The 10,504-nt window shown below is 47.2% G+C and overlaps 1 protein-coding gene across 1 annotated transcript in view; it reads left to right on the top strand.

The window, feature by feature from the left end:
* Positions 1-1,105: 1,105 nt before the first annotated feature.
* The window catches only part of CFAP47 (cilia and flagella associated protein 47), a 75,374-nt gene continuing 65,975 nt past the window's right edge, over positions 1,106-10,504 (top strand). Inside the window, 8 exon segments of the mRNA XM_061568231.1 lie at positions 1,106-2,445; positions 3,759-3,916; positions 4,280-4,395; positions 6,098-6,236; positions 7,258-7,489; positions 8,628-8,761; positions 9,032-9,168; positions 9,613-9,845. Of these exon segments, the coding sequence (XP_061424215.1) occupies positions 2,290-2,445; positions 3,759-3,916; positions 4,280-4,395; positions 6,098-6,236; positions 7,258-7,489; positions 8,628-8,761; positions 9,032-9,168; positions 9,613-9,845 (1,305 nt within the window). The 5' untranslated portion in view covers positions 1,106-2,289.

Here is a 10,504-nt window from a genome sequence, read left to right as displayed (position 1 = left end):
GTGCCCTTATAAAACTCAACGTTTAACCTACTCACGCCGGCTTGTGCCCGCCCTCACAGTCGGGCATATTAACGGAATACACCACGCCGCCGTTGACCCTGGCCATTGACCGAGCAACCCAACGTTCCTACCAGCTCCCTCCACAGGAATGTGTTCTCTTACTTTCGGATGCTACCATGGTGTAATGTTTAAGCACCAGCTGGATATCCTGGCATGGCAGTATCACTGGACAGTGCTTATTTCTGTGCAGACTTTGAATCTAACAAACTTTGGACAAAGGTTAATGTGCAAAAGTGGTGTGCTTCAGAGTTACATACCCTGGGGAATACCCAGTAAACATGAAACGGGCCAATGCTGGTCCCAGCAATACATCTTATATGCCAAAGTTGACCTAATTTTGGATGTTTGTTTGCACTTAGTCACATATTCACTTTAAGATGTTTTCTTGTTCATGTTTTAGTTTTTTGTTTGTTGCGGTTGCACCCCATTCAAGAGCCGAATGGCTCACAGGGCTACACCTAATAAATGAAACTTGAAACTTGAAAAACCTTGCCTATAATTTGCATTCCTTTCGTGTTTTTTTGTTGTTGTGATTATATTCTAGATTTGAAGCTTTCGTGACTGCAAGGATTCATATTCTTACGTTTTTTCGGTAAAGTCACGTAGGTAAAACATTAAAATTAATAAAAGTAAAATAAAATAAAAATCACGACGTTTCGGAGGCAACACAAGCTTCCGTCTTCAGGTGGAACTGTCACAGCCACGACAGCTGTATCAATAAATGAGAGATTGCAGGAGCTACCACTCCGTTTATATAATGGTTGGAGAGGGGGGGAAGGGCCAAGTGCAGCACACTTTTTATTCATATGGTAATTTTGATTATATGTTGGTGTGACGTTCTGACCTGCTCCCCTTACTGGACACATCTGTGGAAAAGAGCTTTACAGCGCATCGGGTTCCTCCAGTGACGAGTAGCTATTGAGACTGAAGCCGGCGAGCAGCGAGCACGTGGCGGCGAATCGCGCGGCGGCCAACGCGGAGCCGAGCGCCGCGCGCCGATCAGCTGTTGTTTACTCTCGGTTGCCTAGCGACGGGACGCGCACTCAGCGGCAGCAGCAGTAGAGACGCAGAGAGACGCAGGGTCAGAGACACAGAGACACAGGGACCAGGTAGACACAGAGACCAGGAGACAGAGACAGGGGGGTGGAGACACAGAGAAAACGAGACACAGAGACCAGGAGACAGGGGGGTGGAGACACAGAGACAGAGGGTGGAGACACAGGGACAAGGAGACACAAAGACCAGGAGACAAAGACAGGGGGTGGAGACACAGAGACAATTAGACACAGAGACAGGGGGGTGGAGACACAGGGACAAGGAGACACAGAGGAGTGGAGACAGAGACCAGGAGACACAGGGACAGAGACGCAGGGACAGAGACAGGGGTGTGGAGACACAGGGACAAGGAGACACATAGGGGTGGAGGCAGAGGGACAGAGACAAGGTGGTGGAGGCAGAGGGGTGGAGACATAGGGACAGAGACACAGGGACTGAGACAGGGGGGTGGGGACACAGAGACCAGGATACAGAGACAGGGGGGTGGGGACACAGAGACCAGGATACAGAGACAGGGGGGTGGAGACACAGAGACCAGGAGACACAGGGACAAGCAGACAGACACTGGGGACGAGCAGACAGAGAGTCGGGGAGACGAGGTCGCAGAGTTACCAAGAGACACAGAGACGTGGAGAGTGAAGAGGCGAGAGTCAGGGGGTTAGAGACGCAGAGTTGCAAGGAGATAGACACAGAGTTACAAGGGGACTTAGAAAAAGAAAATGAGATGAGGACACATCGCAAGACAGAGAGACAAAGAGACTGAGAGAGTGCAGGGACTTCTATTTGGAACTGGGACCGAGTGACAGGGAGACGAGGGACTTGGGGGAAAACCAAAGAGGCAGCGAAGCTTGAAGACAAAATATCTGACATTGGGATAAAGGAAACTCGTAAAATACCTCTTCTGCTGAAGAGGGTGCATTTCATAAAACAAGGGGAATAGGTTCCAGGGAGGAGCCTGTATCTGTAGAACCCTGTGGGATCATCGGTCACCTGTTCAGCGAACAATCAGTTAAACGAGACCAAGGTGGCAATCGGCCAACACTTAACGAGGGTAGGACGCAGAAAATCTGGGAGCTAAGGACCTCTGAACTTGGGACTGACCTGGACATCGACCGAAAGTGAGAGATTAAAGGGAACCCCGTGAATCTGAAGGAAGGAGGCTGCCCAGGGGCAATGGCCATGGCTGAGTCGGCGCTGCTGCTGGTGGTGTCACCTCGCGTGGTGGAGTTCGCGGACGCCATCCCCGGCCGCCGACTCTCGGCCGTGGTGACTGCGAGGAACGCGGGGGACAGGAGCCGCCGGGTCCGCGTGTGCGCCCCTCGCTCCGGCGTGAGAGAGACACACGTGGCTGTCACACACACATGTGTGCTGTCACACACACACACACATGTGCTGTCACACACACACACACGTGGCTGTCACACACACACACGTGCTGTCACACACACACGTGGCTGTCACACACACACACGTGGTTGTCACGCACACACATGTGCTGTCACACACACACACGTGCTGTCACACACACACACGTGGCTGTCACACACACACACACGTGCTGTCACACACACACACGTGGCTGTCACGCCACACACACGTGCTATCACACACACACACATGTGCTGTCACACACACATGTGCTGTCACACACACACACGTGCTGCCACACACGTGCTGTCACACACACACACGTGTGCTGTCACACACACACACACGTGCTGTTACGCCACACACACGTGCTGTCACACACATACACGTGGCTGTCACACACACACACGTGCTGTCACACACACACACGTGGCTGTCACGCCACACACACGTGCTGTCACACACACACACATGTGCTGTCACACACCACACACATGTGCTGTCACACACACACATGTGCTGTCACACACACACGTGCTGTCACACACACACACACGTGGCTGTCACACACACACACATGTGCTGTCACACACACACATGTGCTGTCACACACACACACACACGTGCTGCCACACACACACACACACGTGGCTGTCACACACACGTCTCGTCTCTTCCTGTATTTGCAGCGGAGCTCCGCAAATTTGTCGATTTTGACGATAACAATTATTGGAATCGTACAGAAATGACATTAATAACACAGATGAGTGGAAAAATCTTCATATTTATTTTATTTGATTGTTCTTTTTTACTTTTCGTAACAGCTATTTTCATTGGAGTATGGCAGGTGAGGCTCTGCCTCCCCTGCCTCCCCTGACCGCACGTCCCTGACTATGAAGCCAACTCAGGCGCACCGCGATGTAACTTGTCCTGCAAGGGTCGGCCAATCCCCTGGCACCGGGAAACCGTGGGACTTTCCTCATAGGGACCCTTCGGATGAAAACCCGTTGTGCCAAGCAATCCCACGCCAGGCCGGGCGTGGTGTTGGCCACCCACTCCCTCGTGTGCCGTGCCGGCCTTCATAGGTGCTCGCTAACACCACTTGCCCCTACAATCTGTTAAGGCTATACGGGGGATCTTTGTCTTTGTACTGAGTGTGGGGGACGGGGGGGTCGTGGCGCTTGCAGAATGGCTTTGAGGCCGTGGCATCACAGCAGCTGTCTACTCTAACTCTTGTTTTCCCTGTGTCTGTGTCGCCCATACATCTACTATAGGCATTTAAGCTGCACGGAGTTCCTCTGCAAGAACAACATTTGGCTCCTGGTCTGTCCATTGCGGCCACCGTAGAGTTCTGCATGGAGCACAAGGGATCTGTACGCGATCGTCTACTGCTGCTGGTTGATGGAGACTCAATTGAGGTCCCACTCATTGGGCAAGTTCTGACATTCATGGAAATAACACAACCACAATGTTGTCCGAGTTGTTAGTAAAAATACATTTGTCGGAAGAACATCTATTCATTTGTTAAAATCTATTCTTACACTCATGATGTATCTATCAGATGATGCAAATTATATGCTAATTATGTGTACATAAAATGATGATACATTCAGACTAAGTGTGTAAACAAAATTACAAATGAGGCCACAAAGTAAAAAACAATACAAGAAGGAATATGTGAAATTAATTTAATCATGATCCAGAATCGTGACAATTCAACAAATCACGATGGGGGTGAATTATCAAATATCTAATTGTTATGTAATGTTTGTGATTCTTCGTCTCGCAATGGCAGGTTTTCTCCAGCTTGTAACTTAGATGTACAGAAAGAAGTGGACTTTGGGTGTGTTCTGGCCAATGGTGCCATGCTCCAGCAGAACATCACAGTGGTCAACCATGGTTCTGCTCCAGGTAGGCCATTGTTTGTATGTTGAACTTCTTTGCCACCATAAGCAGCCAACCGTGCTAATCAGAAGTGCGGGGAAGGACAACAAATTACACACAAACAGCAGTTCTCAATAAATTAGTTTTCAATCTAGATTTGAAAGTGCATAACACCGTGATCTTAACTTGGAGCTCCCAAAGGAGGTAAAATTGGTTTACATGTGGACAGCATTGTACGCTTTATGACTACAGCAAAGACAAATAGATGTGAAGTTATTGTGATAAAGTCCACCTCCTATAGGCGTTTGTATGTATGTATGCTGAACTTCTTTTGCACCGTACGTAGCCAAACGTGATAAAGGTGCGGGAGAAGAACAAACGAAACACAAAAAGCAGTTCTAAATGAATGAGTTTGTTAATCTAGATGATTTTAAAAGTGCATAGCTCCAGCGGCTTCCTAATATTGGAGAGAAGTGTTCCAGACAGCTGCAGAAGCGCATCAGAAAGCGCACAATGCAGTGCCTGTCTTTGTTCGATGGTTTTCCAAAAGCCGCTTCGAGGATGGCTGGAGTTTGCGTGATGGTTTATGCTCCTTGGCGAGATCAGCAAGATATTTAAGTTCAAGCAAAGTATTGTACAGCACGATAGCTGTACAGCGGACTTTGGGTGTGTTCTGTACAGCAATCGTGCTGTGACGGTTCCACCTGAAGACAGAAGCTTGTGTTGCCTCCGAAACGTCGTGATTTTTATTTTTATTTTACTTTTATAAATTTTTATTTTTTACCTACGTGACTTTACCGAAAAAACCTAAGAATATGAATCCTTGCAGTCACGAAAGCTTCAAATCTAGAATCAAAGTATTGTAGTTCACAATACCATCAGTGCCGATGCTCATTTTGCGTATTAAGTTTACCTAAATGTAACATGAGAATATCATTTGCAAATGTAATTATTAATTCGATGATCCACCATTCATTGCGTTGGCTGAGTAACCGAAAGAACAGGGTGTGCTAAGAATCTCTGGGTACGAACGTGAGGATGAGATGTTAATCAATACATTGATGTATCATGTATGTATTATATGTCTACAAAGATCATTACAAATACTTGATTTCACTTATTTAACCAAGGGAAAGAACTTTGAGACTAATGCTCATGTTTTGCATAGATCTATTGTTTTATTCTATTAACATTTTAATGGTGGATAATATTCAAGTTTAGACTTTTAGCTCAGATGTATTTTATATCACATTGTCTTTTAATTTTACCAAAAATAGCTTGCTTAGACGCAGCTTTTTCTTGCTGTGGTTGTCCCACCTGATGATGATTGCTTGTGTTGCGATCGAAACTTCGTGATCTATTATTTTTCTACCTACATGACTTTACCGAAAGAACCAAAGAGTATGAATAACGATCGTTGAGCTTAAGATCCACTTACAAATTACAAAAAAATGTACGTGTATGTCATATATGTATTGGCTTCACATTAATCCCCCAGACAATAGAGGCCACTACATTCACCACAATACAACAAAATAATACATTCTTCAATCACTATAATTAATTGAATTTGTCAGTGAGGGGTGCAGTCATTACACCCTTAGTGGCCAACTTGTCCGATGTGCTTTCAGATCAATATGCACAGCACATCAGTATGCACTCTGTTAATATAACCCAATAGTACAGAGCGGTTTTTGTATCTGTTGATTTCTGGTGTGTTTTGCTACAGGGGAATTCCATTTCAGCTGTGAAGGGGAAGTTATGTTTAGTTTCCGGCCAAGCAGTGGCATGGTACCCCCAAAAACCATGCAGCCCGTGCAGGTGGAGTTCTGTGCAAGCAGCCAAGGGCATGTCCTTCAAACCGCACTGTGAGTAAGACCACAGGGACACGGGGCCACATTCCCATGCAGATCCAGTGGGCTCAAATATTGTGGCAGGAGGCTCTGAAATTGGTTCTTCAGGCCACTTTGGCAAATGTTTGTGGTGTCATCATAAGACGTGTGCGTTTCGGCCAGTGACGACACAGCACTCTACTTGTTCATTTAACACATTCCTGCGGAGGGAGCTGGTAGGAACGTCGGGTTGCTCGGTCAATGGCCAGGGTCAACGGCGGCGTGGTGTATTCCGCAAATATGGCCGACTGTGAGGGCGGGCACAAGCCGGCGTGAGTAGGTTAAGCGTTGAGTTTTATAAGGGCACCACGGGGTGACCAGCCCCTCCCCACCCAGCCCCACCCAGCCCAACCCTCCCCACCAAGCCCCTCCCCACCCAGCCCCTCTCCACCTAGCCCCACCCCTCCCATTTTTGGATGCACGACGGACATACACAATAATCCCATGTGGGCTGGTGTAACCAGGAGGTTCCTACCAGTATCACTCGCCATTGATGTTGGACCGTGGCCAGACGTTGAACTAAGGTCGCCAGGTTCAGAGTACAGTGCATTAATCACTGTGCCACTGCTCCAACCCATGCATTATTATACAGTACCGTATGATGCATTAAAAGTTTGAAGGTTTACATAGAAAACTGGCAGATGGACGAAACATATATTAAATGTTTTTTTTTTAAATAGATGGGCAATTATTTTAACTGCGAGATCACACAATGATTTATTATCTCTTGTTGTAACTTTCTGACCCACCCCTACTGGGACATCAGTGAAAAATAGCTTCATAGCTCATCGGATTTCTCCAGGATAAATAAAGATTCTGATAAAGATTCTGATCTAAAATGTAAACACAACTACCATCATGTGCACATATTCCATTGCCTAAAGCCTCCTCTTTCTGGACTGATAGATGAAGCGCACAGTGTCTATATTTGCCTTTAACTCTAGGATGTAGAATTGAGGTTGTTTCATGTGCCCTCGTAACGCGCTGTGGCTTTCAGGGTACGGCTGGATGGCCGTGAGGAGGCACAGGAGGTGCAGCTGAGGGCAGAGGTGGTGCAGCCGCGCTTGGAGGTTTTGTCTCCTTCTGGGAACGAGGAGCTGCGATGCTTGAACCTGGGGGCGGCCTATTACAACACAAGCAGGCAGGGCCAGGCTCTCCTTCGCAACCCTGGGCCCGAGCCCCTCAGCTGGGTGGCAGTTCTGCAGGAGGACACGGCCGGAGAAGAAAAGGTGGGATCGGGGTTTCCTTACGCCACGTAAATGAAATTTGTGATGGAACACTTTGGAAATAAATGTGTTGTGGTGGCTTGGTGGTTTGGCGTTTGGGGTTCATCTTTTGGTCAGCATAATTATCCAGCCTGGCTTTATTTATTGATTGTAAGTTCAGGTGGATATTTAACATTAAAGGGGTAGTTGTGTTTAACACAACGCAATACAAATGTTCGTGTATAAAATGCTTAAATATGACTGCATCTCCAAACAATATGGTAATTGCACTTCGTTTTTTCTCTCCAAATTTGAGGAATTATCTGGACTGAATCACTCATTTGCACACATGAAATAAGTGTAATAATTGTAATGAGACATGCAGTTCTTGTTGATTTAGGCTGTTTGGCACAATTAGTAATTTGTATAAAAATGCAAACTATGGAAGAACTGACCATATGGCTAAGGCTTCAAAACACTGAGCCTGCAGCACTTAGATTCGCAATTTTAATCTGTATAACCACTGATTAATAAACTGAGTGCTTAAGTATAGTGGACAGATGAGTCTCGGGCTTGTTACCATTAATACAAAATCCCCATCTCATGAAATTTCAGCTTTCACTGAATGAGGCAAAATTGAAATTTCGATTTGAATGCCATTTGATGAAAATTTCGCTGGAGCAGTGCTTGGGACAGAGGTCGCAAACCGGTTTTGATTCCTTACCCGTACCCGGCCGCACCAGGGTCGCAAACGGGTACCCGTACGGGTAGCCAGGTATCGGGTAGGGTACGGGTATCGGGTGCCCGATTGCGACCTCTGGCTTGGGAGCTGCAGTGGCACAAAAGTAGGTCAGAGGTCACTTTGAAGGAGTGTCAGAAATAGTGCTGTACTATCAACTTCCACGGGCCCTAATCTAACAATGGGTTGACACATTTTCCTGCAACAGTTCATCATGCATACTCTACTTCATCTCATGATATGATATATTTCCCGCACCTCCGATTAGCACAGTCGGCTACGTACGGTGCAAAAGAATTTCAACATACACGCTGGTAGCACAATTGAAGTCCAATTGGAGGAAAGAGGAAACAACGTGAGTGAAATGTTATTTGTGGCTACTGTGTTGTATTATTGTACGTGTGCGTGTGCACTGCGAGGCAGAGTGTGGATGTGGTAGATGCTTCAGCTCCCAGGCATGAGCTGCAGGGAGTGCTGCACTGCTTCCCAAGTCAGGGAACTCTGCGTCCGCGCGAGGAAATACCTATCACGCTCACCTTCAGTCCACGCCACACACGGTGGGTCAAAGCCACCGTTCAGTTGCCACGCTCATCACGTTGTGAGGAACGTACATTGCAAGCAATGAGAGTGAAGTCTAGATTTGAAGCTTTCGTGACTGCAAGGATTCATATTCTTAGGTTTTTTCGGTAAAGTTACGTAGGCAAAATTTATATTTTTACTTTTATTAATGTTAATTTTTTTTACCTACGTGACTTTACCGAAAAAACATAAGAATTAAAAAAAAATAAGAGTGAACTTACGGAGTATTCTGTTGGGTATCACTGCAGAGATCGCACTGGCTGGAACCACATGGATCGACCGCCTCCAGGACATAACTACGCTCTCTTTATCCACTTTGAGATCGTCGGCAGCCAAAACAGCTCTGTCATTCCTCCAGGGCAACCCCGGCAGCCACATGGTACAGGTGATGGTCGATACTTCGTCGGTTTCATATGATCGGCAATTATTCTCACAGTCAATACGGCAAAGGTGGTGTTATGGATGTGTTAATACTGTTGACATTGTTTGGACATTTTCTGTTGTGAAACGACCTGTACGTGCGATCACAATCCTTCACCCGATATTCCTTAGGAATATTTATTGTGCAAACACCAAATTGTGCTGTCTTCAGCTGTGCAGATAGTATAAAGGTTTGCCTTGTACCGATTTAGACACATTTTTCGGTGGAGTCATTCGTTACCAGATTTGAGACCAGTTAACTCATCGCGCAAGAAAAGGTCGTTTTATTTTGTGTGAGAGCCTAAAATATCGGAAGTAAAAGCGCTCCAGACGGCCACAGAAGCACATCGGTAACTTCATTCGTGAAAGGGAAGCTTCTGGCTGCGTGAACCCTCCTCCTCCTGCCCAGGCTTGGTGGGAGTGGAGCTTGCTGTGACAGCCACGGCTCAGCCTCTGCTGCTGAGCACGGTTCCGTCTCCCCTGGTGTTCGACGTCGGTGCGTGTGCACCGGGCGCACGCGTCGAGATGCTCTGCACCCTACGCAACGAGTCGACCGTGCTGCCGCTGCACTACCGCATCCCTCGAGTGGCCCACATCCAGGCCATTCCAGCCGAGGGCAAGATACCGCCTGGCCAGACACAGGTATCCAATGTGATTTTGGCAAGGCATGGGCCAGGGCACATGGCACGATTTTACATAAAATGTGGAGGTAAATTCTGCACCTCAAGCATCACTGTCATCTCCATATATATAAAAGGCAAAGTTGTGAATATGTGTGTCTGTTCAAAATGTTTAGCGTACTTCCCGACATGCAACAAGCTGGAAATTTGCCATGTGGGTACTTTCCAGACTGTACACCATGCAAAAATTATAAAAATACACTTTTATTTTTTTTTGGAGGGGGGGGGGAGCTCAATAATGCATAGATTTTTTGCACGGCAAGTGAGCTGTAACGTCAAATCTGTCACGTGACCCGCGCATGTGGAAGCGTAACGCATTGTAGTGTAGTGGTTAGCGCGCTGCGCTACGAACCCGGCGACCCGAGTTCGATTCCTGCTCACGGCCACCACCGGTGACAATTATTTGAACTGCTCCTGGGCCTCGCCTAGGTCGACTCAGCCTCAAACGAGTAATTGGTGTGAGGTGTGAACATCGCCACTGGGGAGACAAAGGCGGCCGGGCGTGGTGAATCCAAGTCCCGGGCGAAGCCGGGTAGAACAGCTAGTATGAAGTCTATATGGTAAAGATGCAGGTGCAATCCTCAGCCAAGACAGACCCATCATAAGCATGCCCTAGGACTC

The sequence above is a fragment of the Lethenteron reissneri genome, chromosome 40, assembly GCF_015708825.2.
Source record: "Lethenteron reissneri isolate LAM-NWPU_2019-01 chromosome 40, ASM1570882v1, whole genome shotgun sequence".
Classification (NCBI taxonomy): domain Eukaryota; kingdom Metazoa; phylum Chordata; class Hyperoartia; order Petromyzontiformes; family Petromyzontidae; genus Lethenteron; species Lethenteron reissneri.
Note: the sequence above shows the minus strand (reverse complement) of the source record. Positions and strands in the feature narration are given on the sequence as shown.